Source organism: Phyllostomus discolor, chromosome 2 (assembly GCF_004126475.2).
Source record: "Phyllostomus discolor isolate MPI-MPIP mPhyDis1 chromosome 2, mPhyDis1.pri.v3, whole genome shotgun sequence".
In the NCBI taxonomy this organism is placed as follows: Eukaryota; Metazoa; Chordata; class Mammalia; order Chiroptera; family Phyllostomidae; genus Phyllostomus; species Phyllostomus discolor.
The window spans coordinates 108,857,298-108,876,560 of record NC_040904.2 but is presented as its reverse complement, the minus strand read 5'-3'; the positions used below and the strand labels follow the sequence as shown (position 1 = coordinate 108,876,560).

At 38.3% G+C, this 19,263-nt stretch overlaps 1 protein-coding gene across 3 annotated transcripts in view; it reads left to right on the top strand.

The window, feature by feature from the left end:
* Nucleotides 1-2,106: 2,106 nt before the first annotated feature.
* Nucleotides 2,107-19,263, top strand: part of ATR (ATR serine/threonine kinase) — a 130,733-nt gene continuing 113,576 nt past the window's right edge. For 2 of the 3 annotated variants that reach the window (XM_036018322.1, XM_028505028.2), the window contains exons 1-3: nucleotides 2,109-2,285; nucleotides 16,094-16,185; nucleotides 17,240-17,389. In XM_036018322.1, the coding sequence (XP_035874215.1) occupies nucleotides 2,227-2,285; nucleotides 16,094-16,185; nucleotides 17,240-17,389 (301 nt within the window). In that variant the 5' untranslated portion in view covers nucleotides 2,109-2,226. Of the gene's footprint in view, nucleotides 2,286-16,093; nucleotides 16,186-17,239; nucleotides 17,390-19,263 lie in introns of all 3 variants that reach the window. The other variant, XM_036018323.1, reaches the window with a different exon arrangement.

The window sequence follows — 19,263 nt, the reverse complement described above, 5'->3', positions numbered from 1 at the left end:
GAGTAGATAATGATCTCTCCCCCCTCTATTTGTTCAATGCATGCTATTTGTATCTTTCTTATGGCATTCATTAGATTTTGCACTGCTTTTAATTTTCTGGGTTATTATATCCTTTCTACATCCACAGATTGTACATACTTAAAACTGACTTTATCTTCCTCATCATTGTATCACAGTACCTAACACAATACCTTGTACAAAAATACCTTTTTGAATTAAGTTGGATTCCCAATTTGTTGCTTCTATTTTTTGTTCTAATCCTCTCTTAGAATTACAATGCTACTCAGCTATTGCCTACCATGTAATATTGTAACTTTTATAATCTTTATTTGATCCAAAAATATTACCCAATACTTGTTACTTTTTAGTTGATAATTGTTTTTCAACTTAAGCTTTAAAAGTATGTTTTTAATGCATTTTTGGATATCTTGATCATATAGATACAAGCAGTAATATAACATCCACCCACATATAACGTTAAATTTATCATGATTATTTCATATCCCATTAAAAGAAATCCCTCACAGATATGTGAAGCCTTATAATTTCATTCCCTTGTTGCCTTTTCCAGAGATACAACTTTTCTGGAATTGATGTATATCCTTCCCAACCCTGTGTTTATAATTTTAGCATATATATATATATATGTATACATAACTCAGAGTCTTTTTTGTGGTTTTAAAATGGTATGTGCATGATGTACTGTTATGTATTCCTTTGCAATTTGCCATTTTTCCTCAGTATTGCTTTCAGGATTTATCTTGGTTGGCATGTGTTGCATACTTCATTCATTTTAACTAAGAAATGATATTCTAGTGTATGACTCTACCACCTCTTATTTAATCTTTATCATAATCTCATGAGGTAGATATTTTTAATACCACTTTATAAATGAAAAACTAAAGTACAGAGAGGTTAAGTAACTTTACATAGCTAATATAGTTTCTAAGATGGAATGAGAACTTCTGCAGGGCCTCTAATTCCTAATCATATGTTTTTTCCACTTTATTATCCAACTATTTAACATGTATTTACTGAACACCTATGTGCCAGGCACTGTTTTAGGTCCTGGGTATCTAAGCAGTGACTGAAGCAGGACCCTGCTCTCAAGGAGTCTATATTTTCATTGGAGGACATAGTCAGTAAAATAGCATGCAATATACCATTTGGTTCTAAGTGATATGAAGAAAAATAAAGCAGGTGGAGGGGAAAACAGTGTGAGTGTGCTAGTCTCTATGAGGCTCTCTGGTGGAATTTCAGCACATATCTGAAGAGAGGCGATGAGAGATGGTGTTCAAGCTCAAGGCAAAGAGCACAGCAAATGCAAAAATCCCTGAGGCCGGGGCATATATGACTTTCAATCCATAACTCTGATTTTTTAAAGATGCTGTATCAACACTCACCAAAGAACAAATATAAGCACACTGCATGGCTTTGCCTGATTAAATGCGTACCGTTGACATGGTAACAGTGTCTTAAGATGGCTATTTTTTGAATATAAAGAAATTGGGTTGAGTTAGAAAATGTCTACAGCCAGAACCCATTGATTCACTTTAGACGCCTGTTAAGGTGTAAACACAGTACTGCTGCTAATTTGGTGAGACACGTATTAATGCAATTCAATCCCCTTTTTAAGTATTAAAGGCTAGGAGAATCCTCAAGGAAACCTAAGTGACCTCAAGTTGAAAAAAATCTGCTGAAACAGAAAGGCCTGGGAAGAGCCTCGCCGCCCCCCCTCCCCCTTGCACAGTGTCTCAGAAAGGCTGCCAAGAGAGTGGGAAGAACACGAGAAACCTAACACCAGGGGTCTAGTCTAGAACTTGACCGATGTAACGATCTCAGTTCTCACACGAGTGATACTAGGAGTCCAGCCTGGGGGCCCACCAGGACCCTTTCCTCACATCCAGGTTTTTTGCTGAGCCTCCCAGGCCCGAGTAACAGAGCCCAGAGCTAACGCATCAGACTCCCGGCAGACCGCGCCGATGCTCAAGGCAACCCCGAAGGCTGCCGGGGAAAGTAGCCCCGAGCGCGTCCGCCACTGACCCCGCCCGCACTCGGCGTCCGCGGAAATGGGGAGGTCCCGGCGCGCGGAACCCGTCGCGGCTTCCGGCAGGAGCTTTGGCCCCGCGAGGTCCCGACGAGCGCCGAGAGTTCCTATCCAACGGGGTTTGTGGAGACGCCGCAAGCCGGCCTCCGCGTCGTGGATGAGCGCCGCGCCTCCTCAGCATGGGCGAGCCAGGCTTGGAGCTGGCGTCCATGATCCCCGCCCTCCGGGAGCTGGGCAGGTAGGCCGGCTGGCCATCCTGGGCCCACGCCATCCCCTCGTGTGTAATCCCCGCCCGGCCACACCTCCCAGCCTGGTGTCCTCGGCACCCGGCGCGGTGCTCTGGAGCTGACTAGCTCCTTTCCCTCAGGCCTCGAAGGACGCAGAGCGTCGCTGTGTACCTGCGGGAACGGCGTGAGGGGGATAGGCCTCCGCGCCGCGGGAGCGTGTCGGCGCGCGGGGCGGCCTTCTCCTCACGGCATTACGGTCGCTATGTTAGGTCCTTAGACGAGGGACTTGATCCTTGGACTTCCCCAGTTTTCATTATTTATGATCGCTTACGCAGAAATTGGGTTTTTAGCTCCACGTTTCGACCCAGAACTACCCATGATTCTGTACAAGGAAGGGTAGTTGCTAGAAAAGGCACTTTGTTTCCTTCTTCCAAGTGAAACCGCAGGCCATTCTGAAGATCGGACCCATTTCGTATTGATCATCCAGTCCCAGTCCGTTATTGTAGTCAGAAAGCCCTGGGGTCGGCCACAGTGTCCACAAAGTGCACAGGACGTTGCCAAAACGTGAAGACAGCCTAATATTTTTTCAGTTGCAGAAGCTTTTTTTCTGCAAACATAAGAGAGACTATGAACCAGTGTTGCTCCGCAGTGGGGAAGCTGTTGGTGACTGCCTTGTGCACCAGGTCAGCACCTTCCCACAACCTGCCCCCAAGCAGCTCGCCCCATCCCACCCCAGCCTGGCCGGAGCACAAAGGCAGGGCACTCCTGTTTGTGTGCTCTTTTTATTGCATCCCACTGCCAACAAGAAATACGTGGCTGGTATCAATCTTGCACTTGAAATATCAGTTGGAACAATTGCTTCCCGATTTCTTAAACTGTTTGAAAACCTAGCACACAAAATCAAAACTGACTTGAAGCCAATGGAATATTTAATATCCTTTCATTTTTTTGGTGCAGTTGTGTTCATTTCCACTTGATGGCCACACAAGGACATTTAGTCTTCCTCAATTACATAATAAGAGTATAAATGAAGGGACCATGCTTGTCTTAACTGAATCAACCTGGTTTTGTACCTATGTTTTTTTCACTTTGCAAGAGTACTGCAAGCATACTTTGTATTGACATTTTTTAAAGTAACATCTACCTTTCTAAAAGAAGACGAGTACAAGTGCTCACTTTAGGAAGTTGATGTACAGATTTAATCTTTCAGGCTCAATGTGGAGCTCAGTATGTTTTGCTTTAATGTAAAATTAGCTTATTAATACTTCTCTTTTCTCTCTTCCTCTCTGAGATTTGTTAATAAAAATAGTAGTATATTAGATTTATTTATGGTCTCATCAAGAGTTACCTTTCATTTCATTCATTTGTAGCTATTCTAAAAGAATGAATAGAAAAACTGACCCACAGGGAATTGTCTAGTAAAGTGTGTGATTGTCATGACTTTTTTATTGCAACTGTTTCATTCAAGCTTGTCTGGTCTCACAGTGTCTCTATGGTGTAAAATATGGCAAATGTTATCACTATTAAGAAATGGAGTCACAAAAGTTGAAGGACTAAAGGCAAAGCCATAGTAGTTACTAGAGTCATCTCAGATTCAAGTCTTCAAGGGCTTTTATCCTAAGTTTATTTTTATTTTTCTTTAATTGGCTGTGGCAGTTAAGACTTCTGAAAACAGTGAGATGTTACAGTTCTAATGTGTGGGTTTCATCTTCCTCTCTCTCTCAGGTATAAATTTTGTTCCACTGTTTTTTGCTCTTAGCACTCTCTACATGGTCTTCCTGCGTGATTGCACCCATTCTCCTCCTTTCAAGTGCTATTTGATGACTGCAGATGTGTTTTGCCAAACTACATCTACCACCAGTAGAACTGTATGCACAACTGTATATTGGCAGTTTTACTAGGGTGTCCTATATAAAGTTAAGACTTACCATATCCAATGCAAATTCTTGTCATATCTCAACCTCCTCCAGCCTTTTTTTTAAAAAAATTCTTCTGATTCACTCAGGTAGGGATATTTCAGTAAATGATATCATGTTCATTCAGTTTTTCCAAACCAGAAATCTGGGAATCAGTTTTCACTCCCTGTGTGCTTTTGGGTTACATCCTTGGTTCTGTTTTCATCTTCATTCTCTTCCTGGGTAACTCGAGTCCCATTGCTTTATATCCTCTATATGCTGATAACTTGTAAATTTGTATCTCTGGCCCAGAGATATAAATTAGGTTGCTTACTCAGCATCTACACCCAGAAATGAAAACTAACATATCCAAAGCAGATCTCCTGATTTCCAGTTCCTTCCCCCCAGGTTATTGTACCAACCAAAAGTCTAGGAGTTATTCTTGATTCTTTCCCTTATCCTTAATAATCCATCAGCAAGTCTTGTCAATACTTCCTTTAAAATACACTTTTCATGTCCACTCTACCACCATAATTTCTCATTTGGACTGTTGCAATAATCTCTCAGCTTATTTATTCATTTCCATTTTTACCCATTTACAGTGGTTTTCCTACTTGGCAGTCAAAGTGATTTTTATAACTGTAAATCACATTAGATATATAACTACTCCTCTGCTCAAAACCTTCCTTTGGTTTTCCAGCACAGTTAGAATAAAATCCGAACTCCTTAACCAAAGCCTCTGAATTCCTGTATGATACAGCCTCTGTCTATCTCTGACCTCATGGCCTTGTATCCTTCCCTTGCTCACTCTACTCCAATAATATTAACCTTATTTTTTGTGAATACCATGGTCATTCCTGCCTTCAGTCCTTCGCACTTGCTATTTCTTCTATCTGAACACTGACTGGTTCCATTCAAATGTCATTTCTGAGGGGCCTTCTCTGACCTTGTGTTTAAAATTACTTTGTAATCACAAGGTATTTTCAGATAGTGATAATTGGTATTAAAATATTACGTGAGACAATGAGAGGGAGATAAGGGTCTGGGAGCAGCAACATTAGCCACTAGAGGACATTTGGAGAGTAAGAAAAATCTAGTCATTTAGAGCTAGGAGAAGTGTCTGAGATAGAATAGGAAGTATAAAGGCCCCTATGTGGGAGTGAACCTATTTTTTAAGGAATAGGAAGAAGGCTGGAACATAGGGAGCTGAGGGGTTGGTATTAGTTAAGGATGGAGGGAGGAGACAGGGGCCAGATCCTTTAGAACCTTACAGGCCAGGATAAGGAGTGGGGTTTTATTTTAAGTGCAATAGGAAACCATTGGGATGTTTCAAAAAGGGAAATAACACAATTGAATTAATGTTTTAAAAACATGTTTAACCTTCTCTCTTCTAGTTAAGACCCTTCACTGTTTCATTGCCTTCAGTATGAAATCCAAACTTCCTTAGTTCATCCTTTTTTTTTTAAGATTTTATTTATTTATTTTTAGAGAGGGAAGGGAGGGAGAGAGAGAAACATCAATGTGCAGTTGCTGGAGGTCATGGCCTGCAACCCAGGCATGTACCCTGACTGGGAATTGAACCTGCGACACTTTGGTTTGCAGCCGGTGCTCAATCCACTGAGCTATGCCAGCCAGGTTGTAGTTCATCCTTTGATCTTATCTTCCCCTCCAATTATTGCCTCCCTCTTCTTCTTCTTTTTTTTAATTTTAATTTGCTTTACCTCAGTTAAGCGCCACAGAACCCAATGAGATGAGTTCTATTATTATCATGCCCATTTTGCAGATGAGGAATTAATTCACTGTTAAGGTCACATAGCTAGGAAGTGGTAGGGCTGGCACTCAACTTGAGTTCTCTGGTGCTCCAAAACAGATGTTTATACAAATAACGCGCATACATTTTTATTGTAAAAAGTAATAATAATAAATGCAAACAATACTGTAGCATAGAGAGTAAAGTATGAAAGTTCCCTTTATACTTCCATAAAGGTTTGATGTGTGTATTAGTTAAGTTTAGGTTTAACTGCATATGAAAAAAATCAAAGTAACATAAGCTTAAACAAATAAATTTTTTTATTGGATTGGCCAAAAAGTTCATGTTTTTTTTTTTTTTTTTCCTGTAAAATAAAAGACAGCTTGGAGGGGCAACAGTGTGTTTTCCCAGGTAAAAAGAGCTTCCTCAAAAATTCTCTTGCCTCATGACATCATCTTACTTCTAATTGGCCACTGTTATCCATAGGGAAGGCTGGGAAGTATAGTTTTAATTTTTTTTAATGTATTTACTTATTTATTTAATATTTCTTTTTTTTTTTGGTTACAGTTGACATACATTATTATATTAGTTTCAGGTATATACCCCAGTGACATTACATGACTTAACTAAGTGATCATCTTGACAAATCTTGCACTGGATCTGACACCATACATAAATATTAGAATATTATTGGCTATATTCCATATGCTGTACTTTATCCCCATGACTTCCATAACCACTAATTTGTACTTCTTAATCCCTTCACCTTTTTCACCCATCCCCCTGAGCCTTCTCTCATGTAGGAACCATCAAAATGTTCTCTGTGTCTATGACTCTGTTTCTGTTTCACTTATGTTTGTTGTGGGGGGTGGGGGGCTCTGCCCACAGAGCTCCCCTGGCCTCTGTGGATAAGAATGAGTCTTCCAAGACATGATCGGCTTGGGGAGGAAGGCTGACCATTCTCTTAGAGGAGAAAGGTGTTTAGCCCCTCTCTCAATGGGCTTTTATTGAGTTTAGCTTGCATAGGGATGCATAGCAAAAAAAGGAGCTATGGTTTACAGATAACATTTCTGGGATCACGGGGGTCCTTTTGAGTCAGGGTCTGGTAGACAGGTGACACCAATTGACTATAAAACCTTGGGAAACAAACTTATTTTGTGATTGGACCCTTAACATTTAAATTGAGGACATTCTTAGCAAAGCAGGTTTCACAGGACTTTATACATTATTTTTTAGGCCTGATCACCCCACCATGGGGAACTGCTGGTTCTGGCACAGGTCTGCACCCCCTTTTGGCATTGTTTCAGGCCTGAATCAGGCAGGGGAAGCAAGGCAGCCAAGAGATTAGGAGACTTTTTACAGATAGAATGAGGACACAGGCTATGATAAAGCCTAGGGATGAGGGTCTTTTTGTCTCTTTTCCACAATCCCCTAAAGCCTTCCCTATGGCCCCTTCATGACTCTGCCTGTTTTAGGTTGTTCCTTTCTTGAGGAGTCTTACCCATCATTGAGTATCCAGCCATCCTCCAGGGGCCAAGCAGGGTGAAGTAAAGGGGGGCAGAGGCTGCACCCCTGCCGGGAAGATAAGTTTTGTCTTTGTAGTGGCTTATGTTCCCAAGGTTCTCTAGCTGGGGGGGCCTTTTTGCCTGTTGGGTGGGGTTACAGCTCCTGAAACCAGGCAGGACTGTTCCGAAAAGTTAGTTTGTTTGTTTATTAGATTCAGGTATTGATAGATATGTATTTATTGTCATTTTATTGTTCATATTTTTGATCATTTTTTCCTTCTCAAAGATGATCCTTTAGCATTTCATATAATATTGGTTTGTGGTGTTGAACTCTTTCTTTTTCTTTTCCTTTTTCCTTTTCTTTCTCTCTTTCTCTTTTTCTTTTTGGTCTGGGAAGCTCTGTATCTGTTCTTTGATTCTAAATGATAGCTTTGCTGGGTAGAGTAATCTTGGTTGTAGGTAGGTCCTTGCTTTTCTTCACTTTGGATATTTCTTGCCAATCCATTCTGGCTTGCAAAGTTTCTGTTGAGATATCAGCTGAAGGTTTTATGGTAGCTCCCTTGTAGGTAACAGCTTTTCTCTTGCTATTTTTAGGATTCTCTCTTTGTCTTTAACCTTTTGCATTTTAATTACTATGTGTCATGGTGTGGGCCTCTTTGGGTTCATCTTGTTTGGGACTCTGTTTTCTGGACTTGTGTGTCTATTTCCTGCATCAAGTTAGGGAAGTTTTCTGTCATTTTTTCAAGTAGGTTTTCAATTTTTTGCTCTCTTTTCCAGCACCCCAATGATGCAAATGTTGGTATGCTTGAAATTGTCCCAGTGGCTTCTTAACACTATCCTCATTTTTAAAAAATTCTTTTGTCTTTTTGTTGCTTTGGGTGTTTTTTGCTTCCTTATAATCCAAATCACTGATTTGACAATAGGCTTCATCTACTCTACTGTTGTGTGAAGGATACAGTTAGCGTATCCTTAATTTCTGACTTGATCTTTCTTATGCTGTTGAAGTTCTCACTGAATTCATTGAGCTTCCTTATAACCAGTGTTTTGAACTCTGCATCTAGTGGATTGCTTGTCTCCATTTTATTTAGTTTTTTCTCTCAAGTTTTGATCTGTTCTTTCATTTGGGCCATGTTTCTTTGTCTCCTCATTTTGCCAGCCTACCTTTGTTTGTCTCTATATATTAGGTAGAGCTGCTGCTACACCTCCCAGGCTTGGTAGAATGGTCTAATGTACTAGGTGTTCTGTAGGGTTCAGTGGTACAGCTTGCCCTGATCATCCAAGCTGGGCACTCTAGCTGCACCCCGTGTGTGGGTTGTGTACACCCCCTTCTTGTATTTGAGCCGTGATTGTTGTTGGCATGTCAATGGGAGGGATTTACCCCAAGGCCAATTAGCAGTAAGGACTGGCTGTGACTGCTGACTTCTGACCACTGTGGTGGATTGGCTAGGCAGGGGCCCACCCTACAGAGCAGGACTTACTTCGGTGGGGCTCTGGTGCTCACTGAATCTGCCCCTTGAATATGTTGCATGTAGAGGTGGTTGAGTGGTGGAGCTTTGATGTGGTCTGAAGATTTCCATGAGTTCTGTGGCCTCCCAGGAGGTATAATCCAAGGTCAGCCGCTGCCTGTGTTCTACCTGGGGCTACCTGGCATGAACTACAAAGCAGTCTGCAGATAGCTGCTACTTGTGCTGGGCTTGGAGATGCCCAGGTAAGGCCAGGCTATGAAACAAGGTGAGCTGCTGCCAGTGCTGGGCCTGAAGTTACTTAATGAGAGGTACAGGGCTTGCTGAGGCCGGATGATGCTTTTTTGAGAGATTTTAGGAAAATGGGAAGCGTGAGCCAAGACAGGCCATTCCTATGGAAAAGCCACTGGAAACAGCTTGGGTGGGCCCAAAAGTTGGGTGGGGTAGGGCATTAGGGAATCACCAGGGTGGGAAGAACAGTGTGGGCCAGGTTGATGGAAACTCGGATATGGTGCCCACATGTTGGCTCTATAGGAAGGAGGCTCATCAAAAGAACAATGGGTTCATCAAAGGAACAATGGCCTTAGAGCTGTGTCCCCCCAGCTCTCACTCTGATGCTGGACAGTTCATTTTCTTTCCACATGTCCCTGGTGCTTTTCAAGCGGCTGCCCCCGTGCTGGAGTGAGTCAGAGTAAGCCTGTATCTGGGTCCTTTAAGAGGAACTGACTGGGCCTTCAGCAGCCTCCTTCTTCCTCAGCCTCGATTTCTGTTGGATTTTACCGCCAGACATTGTGGGAACTTCTCTTCCTGTCATTGGATCCCTGGGCTAGGGGTCCTGATGTGGGGCTGGGACCCCTTGCTCCTCAGGTGGGACCTCTGTAGCCAAGATATCCCTCCCAGTTTTTACCTGCCACACTTGGGTGTGGGTCCAGCTCATTGGGAGTCCCTGCCCCTCTTATAAGTTTTGATGTGGCATCTTCTTTAATTCCCTAGTTGTAGGACTTGCATTTAGCCAGATTTCAGGTGGTTCTGAATGATGGTTGTTCTGTAGTTTAGTTGTAATTTTGATGTAGTTGTTGAAGGAGGCAAGTATGGCATTTCCTATGCTACCATCTTGACAGTATATTTTTGAAAAAGTGTACCCTTTTAACTCAATTCCAATGTAGAGGTTGCAAAATAAGAAATGTTCATTCTCCCATGATTTTTTTTTATTTTGATAGTACACCTAGTGAATTAATTTACCTTGTTTAAAAGCTTATTTTTTTAAAGATTTTATTTATTTTTTAGAGAGATGGGAAAGGAAGGAGAAAGAGAGGGAGAGAAACATCAGTGTGTGGTTGCCCCTTACATTCCCACAACTGGAGACCTGGCTCGCAACCCAGACATGTGCCCTGACTGGGAATCGAACCAGCAACCCTTTGGTTCACAAGCCTGTGCTTAATTCACTGAGCTGCACCAGCAGGGCAAAAGCTTATTTTAAAAAATTACACAAATAACACATGAATGCATCATCTTTATACAAAATTAAGCTTTATAGGAAACTGGCCACCAGCCTCTATCCTAGTTCCTCTCCCCATATACTTCCTCTTTCTTATTTTTAAATGACACTTGCCAAATTACTCTTGGTTTATGACAAAATCTTCTGACTTTGTCTAAAACAATTTATATTATCTTATAATTTTAGACTTAAAATTTGTTATATTTAAATCTTTAATGTCCTATGATATAGTTGCTACTAGCCAAATGTGGCCATTGAGCACTTCACCTGAAGCTAATCTAAAGTGAGATGTGCTATAATGTAGGATGCCCACCAAGTTTCAAAGATATAGAACCCCCTGAAATGTAAAATATCTCATTAATTTGTATATTGATTACAAGTTCAAATAATATTTTGGATATATTATTACCATTAAAGTTGCCTGTTTCTTTTAAAATTTTTTTATTGTTATTCAATAAAAAATTTTGTTATTGTTACTATTGTCCCTGTTTTCCCCCCTTTATTCTCCCCTCCTCCCTACCCACCCCCACCTCCCACAGTCAGTCCCCCCAACCCCCAGTGTCTTTGTTCATCGGTCCTTTATACATGTTCCTTGATGGCCCTTCCTCTCCCCCCGCCCCGTTATCCTTCCCCCATTACTGTCTGTTTGTTCTTTATTTCAGCATCTCTGGTTGTTTCTTTTTATATTTCTTAATGTGGCTACAGAAAAATTTATGATTACACATGTGGCTTGCATTTTATATTTGTTGGCCAGTGCTGGCTTAAATAATAAGATATATAGCATCAAGTTTGTATACTTTCATGTACAATTATAACTACTTGTTCTTTGATTCTGAATACCTAGGGTTTATACTATTTGTAAATATTTGTTAATTTCAGTAACTTAGTAGTTGTTGTTGTTGTTAAGACATAGTTCTAGGTGCTGCAGGGGATACATGGAGAAAGAAAGCAATCTTCTATGGTCTGGTGGCAGGGAATAAGCACATACTCCATAGGTCCAAAAGGTTATGCATTAAGGGTCAAGGAACCACACAGTTAAGGAAGATTCTTATGAACCATTCATTCATTCAACAGATATCTTTTTGACTATCTACTATGTGACAGGACCAGTTACTTCATAGCACTGAAGCACAAAACGTCATGGATTCTGTATATAATCAGTCAGGATTGGACTTTGTGGTTAAATATCCAGAAAGCAATATTTTTTTTCTTTTAGCATTCTTTAAGATAATAACTGGGAAAATATGTTCATTTTACAGTGATATAGAAGTTATATATTGCTGCTTATACAAAATATATAAATAAACAGCTTACTTACTCCATCCTCAGTTGTTTTGTCAGTGGAAGTGGTGGGCTGAGCTAATAATTTATAAACAGCCTTCTGTGAACCCTCTAGGCAGAGTTATTTTATTTCCTGCTTTGGATGTAGATGGCTGTTGATTATAATTACTTTGTGTGCATTCCTCCCTTTTCCCCAGGGGATCTTATCTTGTTTTATTTGCCTTTTGAATTTATTAACATCTGTACTCATCATTTCCTCCTATATTAATGCAAGAGGTACTCCTCCTGTGCAAGGATTATCTCTGGATTTGTACAGGGTCCTGAGAAGGAAAGCCAAGTCTCAAGTATTAGTTATTCAAATCTCTCCCGTCTTAAGAGGGAAAAACAGACCCTTTTGACCCCATATATTGTTTTAATTGCCACTAACCTCAATTGTTCATTTCATGGTCAAGCTTTAGAAAGAGCATGCTATTCTCTGTTCAGATTTCTTTAGCTCTTCAACCACTTGCATTCTGGCTTCTGCTTTCATCTCTACACTAAGACTTTAAAATCCAAAGGACATTAAAAAAAATCAACATGAATCAAAGATCTAAATGTCAGACCTAAAATGATAAATAAAATTCTTAGTAGAGAACATGGGGAGAAGCTTCAAGATATTGGATTTGGCAATGATTTTTAGGTTTGATACCAAAAGCCCAGCACAAAAGAAAAAATAGACTTTATCAAAATTAAAAACTTGTGTACATCAAAGGACAATCTCAAGAGTGAAAAGACAATATATAGAATGAGAGAAAATGTAAATCATACATCTGATAAAGATACATCAGATATCCAGAAAAAAATTTTTTTTAAGATTTTATTTATTTATTATTTTTAGAGAGTGAAGGGAGGGAGAAAGAGAAAGAGACAAACATCAATGTGTGGTTGCTGGGGGCTGTGGCCTGCAACACAGGGAATCGAACCTGTGACACTTTGGTTCGCAGCCCATGCTCAATCCACTGAGCTACGCCAGCCAGGGGTCAGAAAAAAATATTTTTAAAGATTTTATTTATTTTTAGAGAGAGGGGAAGAGAGGGTGAGAGAGAGGGAGAGAAGCATCCATGTGTGAGAGAAACATCAATAGGTTACCTCTCTCATATGCCCTGTTCCGGCAGAGCCCACAACCCAGACATGTGCCATGACCTGGAATCAAACCAGTGACCTTTTGCTTTGCGGGACAACACCCAACCAACTGAGCCACACCTGCCAGGGCCATAAAATACTAAGAACTATAACTCAACAACAAAAACCAAGCAACTTGATTTAAAAATGGGGAAAGAATTTGTATAGACATTTCCATAAAGAAATACAAATAGCCACAAAGCACATGAAAAGATATTCAACATCACTAATCATAATAGAAATGCAAATCAAAACCATAGTGGGGTACTACTTCATACATCTGAGGATGGCTAATATTTAAAAAGCAGAAAATAACAAGTGTTGTTGAGGATAGGAGAAATTGGAATGCTGTGCATTGCTGGCGGGGATGTGACATGGTATAGTCGTTGAAACTGGAATGTGAGGTTTTTTTTTTCAAGATTTTTATTTATTTATTTTTAGAGAGGGAAGGGAGGGAGATAGAGAGAGAGAGAGAAACAACAATGTGAGGTTGCTGGGGATCATGGCCTGCAACCCAGGCATGTACCCTGACTGGGAATCGAACCTGCGACACTTTGGTTCGCAGCCCACGCTCGATCCACTGAGCTATGCTAGCCAGGGCTGGAATGTGAGTTTTTCAAAAAATTAAGCATAGAATCACTAAATGATGCACCAGTTCTACTTCTATTTATACACCCAAAAGAACTGAAAGGGACTGGAACACGTATTTGTACACCCATGCTCATTGGAGCATTATTCACATTAGCCAAAAGTTAGAAGCAAGCCAAGTGTCTATGGAGAGATGAATGTACAAAATAAGGTATATAATACAGTGGAATATTATTCAGCCTTAAAAAGAAGGGAATTCTGGCACACACTACAACATGGATAACCTGTGAAGACATTATGCTAAGTCAAATCAGTCACAGAGAGATGTATATGATTTAAGTTATATGATACAGTCAAATTCAGAGAGACAGAAAGTAATTAATAGAATGGTGGTTGCCAGGGGCTGGGGGAAGGAGAAAATGGGGAGTTACTGTTTAATGAATATAGGTTCAGTTTGGGAAGGTTAAAAAGCTCAGGAGAAGTATGGTGGTGATAGTTGTAGAACAGTGTGAATGTACTTAATGCCACAGAGCAGTATACTCAAAACTGGTTAAAATGGTAAATATTATGTTAAGTATATTTTACCATAATAAAATTCAAAGGACATTTACCAAACTAATTTTATTTGCTTCTGTTGATATTTCTGTCCTTGAAATTCTTACCTATATTTCTAGAACATTCTCATGGTTTTTCTTTCTTTTTTTCTGGACCTCTTTCCTTTCCCTTTTATGGCTTCTTTAATTTAGGAATGTCTCTTTGGCTTATTACTTAAGATTTGCATTCATATTTAAGACTTCCACTACTACTAGCTCTGGTACTGGCAGATTATATAGTCTCTATGAATGTCAGTCTTTTCATATACAAATTAAGGATTAATATCCCAATCTTATTGCTTGTGAAAATAAAGTAATACAGATAATATTTAGCCTTGTCTGGTAGGTATTGTATAATGATAATGTATTTATATATCTGTAGGTGAGATATTTTTTGAGGAAAATGTGTAATTCTAACAGTCTTTTGAACATTCCACTTAAAACCCTTTTAAGTTCGGTAAAAGGGTTCCCTTGAAACCCTTAAGTTCGGTATTTCTAAAACTGGCTTTCTCTCCCCAGATTTATACTTCCTTCTGTGTTAACTATTGGTGGATGATCTTACAGTGCACCCCAAGTAGAGGGGCAGGTTGACTTACCACTCTCCCCCACTAATCTATATCATTCAGCTTCCCAGCTGAAGCTTCTGATGTTTTGCCTGGTACATAATAGGTATTCAGATGTTTTTTGATAATGTGAATGACTCATCCTATGTTGTGGAACATAGACTTACTACTATAATCTTATATTGTATTCTCTGGTAATTTACACCAAGTCATGGAGTTTAAATTAAATTCATTCAGTATTCTAGGGTGCCATTCTTCTGCCTAAGTATTATGTCACTTCTTTATTATTTTTTATTGGTCCTAAGATGCAATATATATTTTTTGTTAACATTTTATTAAATTTTTTTTTAAAGTAAGAATTTTTTTTTAAAGATTTTATTTATTTATATTTATTTTTAGAGAGGGAAGGGAGGGAGATAGATAGAGAGAGAGAGAGAGAAACATCAATGTGTGGTTGCTGGGGGTTATGGCCTGCAACCCAGGCATGTACCCTGGCTGGGAATCGAACCTGGGACACTTTGGTTCCCAGCCCGCGCTCAATCCACTGAGCTACGCCAGCCAGGGCTACATTTCATTAAATTTTTGTGATGATTTCAAACATACAAAAAAAAGAGAAAATGTTATATTGATTTCTTATGTACTCGTCACCCAATAATTATCAATTCATGGCCTTCTTCCTCTCAACTTCAATTACTTTGAAGCAAATTCCAGACATCATTTTATCAGTAAATAATGGTATTTGTCTCTAAAGGATAAAGACTTTTAAAACATACTGTAATACTGTTATCACACTTAAGAGTAATTTTTAATCATATCAGATATCTAGTCTATGTTCAAATGTTTGAATCAGAATCCAACTTGGGATCATTCATTGTAATTAGTTGATATGGCTCTTGTGTCTTAGTTATAGATTTCCTTGTCTCTTTTATTTTTTGAATTTATTTATTGAAGAAACTGTGTTCTGTAGATTTTTAAAAGTGTAAAAGTATAGCTCAGCTCTGCTCAATAGAAATATAATGCAAGCCACATATGTTCTAGTTAGCACATTATAAAAAATAAAAGGAAACAGGTGAAGCTAATTTTTAATGTTTTATTTAACTCAGTAATGTATCTAGATAACATTTCAACATGAAATTAACATAAAGTTACTAATGAGATGTACTGTTTTTTTTGTTCCAAATATTCAAAGTCCAATGTGTATTTTATAGTATATCTCACTTTGGACTAATATTTCAAGGGCTCAGTACCTACTGCATGTAGCTACTGGCTACATATTGGGCAGGGCAGTTTAAATTTTACAGATTGGATGCCTGTGATGTCATTTAGCATGTGTTTTATTTTGTTGTAAATTGGTAATGTTTTTAGATTTTCATTTCATTTTTAAACAGAAGAATATTATGAATGTCAACATTAAAATTAAACATTTGATAAGTTCAACTTCAATTTGTAAAAAAAAGAAAATTTTTTACAAATGAAATTGTGACTTCTTTTAAGGGTTAAAAACTTTTTATTTGTATTTTAGTGCCAGTCCAGAGGAATATAATACAGTTGTACAGAAGCCAAGACAAATTCTATGTCAGTTTGTTGACCGAATACTTACAGATGTAAATGTTGGTAAGAAATAATTATTTCTTATATAAACTTTATAAATTAAATTGTTTTCTGTACACATAACATTTTACAAGCATTTTTCTCTGTATTTTATAGAATTGGTATTTATGATGGTTACTATTTTTAAGCAATTTATATTATATAATATGAATTAGAATTTTATAGGAAGTCTGTTTTCCTGTTTGGTATCTAGATTTTCTGCTGCTTACTATGAATTTTGATGTAGGGTATTATTATAGATAAAAAATATTTGGTCAGTTCCAATGAGGTGGACTCTACTTTAGCTGGGTCTTGTGCCATTGGTTGAGAAACAGCAAATGCCATAAACAACTGGTGACTTTATAAGTTTTTGAATCAACTATTTATTTCCTATCTGTGGCAATCTAAAAGACAAATTACAAACTTAGCAGGAATGGTGTCGTATCTGTCATATCTGTTAAAATTACATTGAAGGGGTAATAGAGAATACTGTTTGGCTCATGGTTTATAGATTTGATTCCACATTTGGTACAAGGTTTATGACTTGGGGTAGTTTTTACCCTTCATTTTTCAATCAGTAAAATTACGAGTTGCTGAAAAATAACAAAGAACTACTGAATACTTGTTAGATTTGTTTTCCTATGGTGCTCCTGTTTATACCACTAGCCTGTCCTTCTTGTTTATTAAGTCTTCATCATTTAGGTGTCAGGGCATCGATACCTTCATAGCATCATCCCATACATTTGTTTCTTCCACTCTGAATTAGTGTAATCAGCATATTGTATTATAATTATTAGTTTATTTGTCTGCCTCACCTGATTGTGACATTTTTTTTTCTTGGATTTTAGCACAGTGCCAGGCATATTGTAGGTGCATAGTATATATTTGGTGAATGGATATGTAATAGATGAATGAGCATGATTATTAAACATTTAAAATTAGAAAGGTAGGATTGTAGTGGTTAGCTTCATCAATTTAGCATGAGCACTATAATTATGGTCACCAAAATCTAGTTTCTTAACAAAACACTGTTGTTTAATTGGTTACAACTCTTTAAAATGAATCTTGTATTTTTTAGTTGCTCTAGAACTCATAAAGAAAACTGACTCTCAGCCAACCTCTGTGATGTTGCTTGATTTCATCCAGCATATCATGAAGTCCTCTCCACTTATGTTTGTAAATGTGAATGGAAGCCATGGGCAAAGTGAGGCGAAAGGCAGTTGTATTGGTAAGTCCAGCTATTTATTTGTACATTCATTTGCAATGAATGAAATTGACCTTCTTCTCTCTGAAATATAACATATATATTAATAAACATCTTAGTCAAATTATGGTTAGTTTTATTTCATGTATTCTAATTGTTTTGTTATGGACTAGATACTGACAATGGGAGAGAAATAATCAAATTTGTTTATTTGCCATTGAAAACTTTGGCTATTTTCTTTTTTCTGGTTTTGGTGATCTCTTTCTTCTAGATCAGGCATTAGCAAACAGTGGCTCACAGGCTGGCTTTCTGTTTATGTAAAAATATTTATTGTAACACAACCCTGCTCATACTGTTTGCAACTACTAAAACAACATGGAGTGGTTGATGTGGAGACCACAGGGGCCCTCGAACCTTTCTGGTCCTTTAAGAATGAGGTTCTGTTTTTTTTTTTTCTTAGTCACTTTACCTTTTCACACAGTCTCACAGTCACACGCACACATATGCACACACACAAATCCCTCATAGACAGAGACAGCAGTATGATTGATGACTACTGGGGGAAAGGGAGGTAGAAGAAGGTATGTGGGGATAAGTGAAGGAGACTAGACTTTGGGTGGTGAACATACAGAACAATATACAGATGATGTATTATAGAACTGTGCACATGAGACCTATATAATTAACTAATGTCATCCCAATAAATTGAATAAAAAGGAAAAAAAAAGAATGAGTTTGCTGATACCTGTTCTAGATGAAGTTCTTTTTCCTAGACTTTCTCTTCATTTTTCCCACTACTTGTCCTTTTATTGGCTTCTTCCTAAAGAGGTGTAAAGCAAACATTTTTTGTAATGTATGTACAATGCATAGAGTATTTGACAATTTTTTATTGAATTTCAAGACTGAGGTTTGATAACATGTCCTTCAAAAGTCTTTTTTGGCCACTATTGCCGACTGCTGCACTTGGGACTGGCTTCATTGCTCCTTCTTAATGTTCTGTTAATAGGGTGTTCTATACTTTTCTATCAGAGTGGTTTTTAAATTATATTGTAAAACACACTTTTTAAAAAATAGGTTGTGACCCACTAGTGGGTTATGAAGATGAAATATAATAGACTAGGAAGTATTACAATATACTACATATAATAAGAATAAATACTATTTTATGAAACTTGTTTTATACATTTAAATAAATATGCCTTTGTGTACTGGGTCAAGATATAAAAATATGCCTCTTACCATTAGTCAAAAAGTTTTAGAAACTATTATTATAGGATTTATGAGGACAGGACTATGACTGATTTGTTCTTGTGTACTTGGGCAAAGTCACCACTCAATAAATACATGTTGAAGGGGTGATAATAATTATAACTACTATTTATTGAGTGTTTATTTAACTTAAGGCACTATGCTAAGAATTTCACATATATCTTACTTGATCCTCAGTAACCTATAAAGTAGATGTCATTATTCCCCTTTCATAGATGAGGTTCGAGGTTCAGATAAATGAAAAGTTCACACAACTAGTCAAGTGGAAAGCTAGGACCTTGTCTGTTTGACTCCAAAATTGGTATTCTAAATTACTATATTTCCATTTTATGATGAATGTTTTAGATCACAGGTGGCAAACACAAGGCCCGAGGACCGAATCAGGCCCTCCATCTTGTTTTATCTGGCCCAGCACCTTGTTTCTACCCAGCAGCAGCATCAAGCTCTCGCTTAACTGTTAAGGAGTAGTTACATTTATCCAGTCCTAAATTATATTCGACCCTTTGAAGGCAACCCTAAGGCTGATGTGGCCCCTGGTGAAAATGAGTTTGACACCGCTGTTTTAGATTACCTTGTTAGTGAAGTTTACACTTTAAAAGTAAATCATTACGCATTTAGCAAGTTAATTG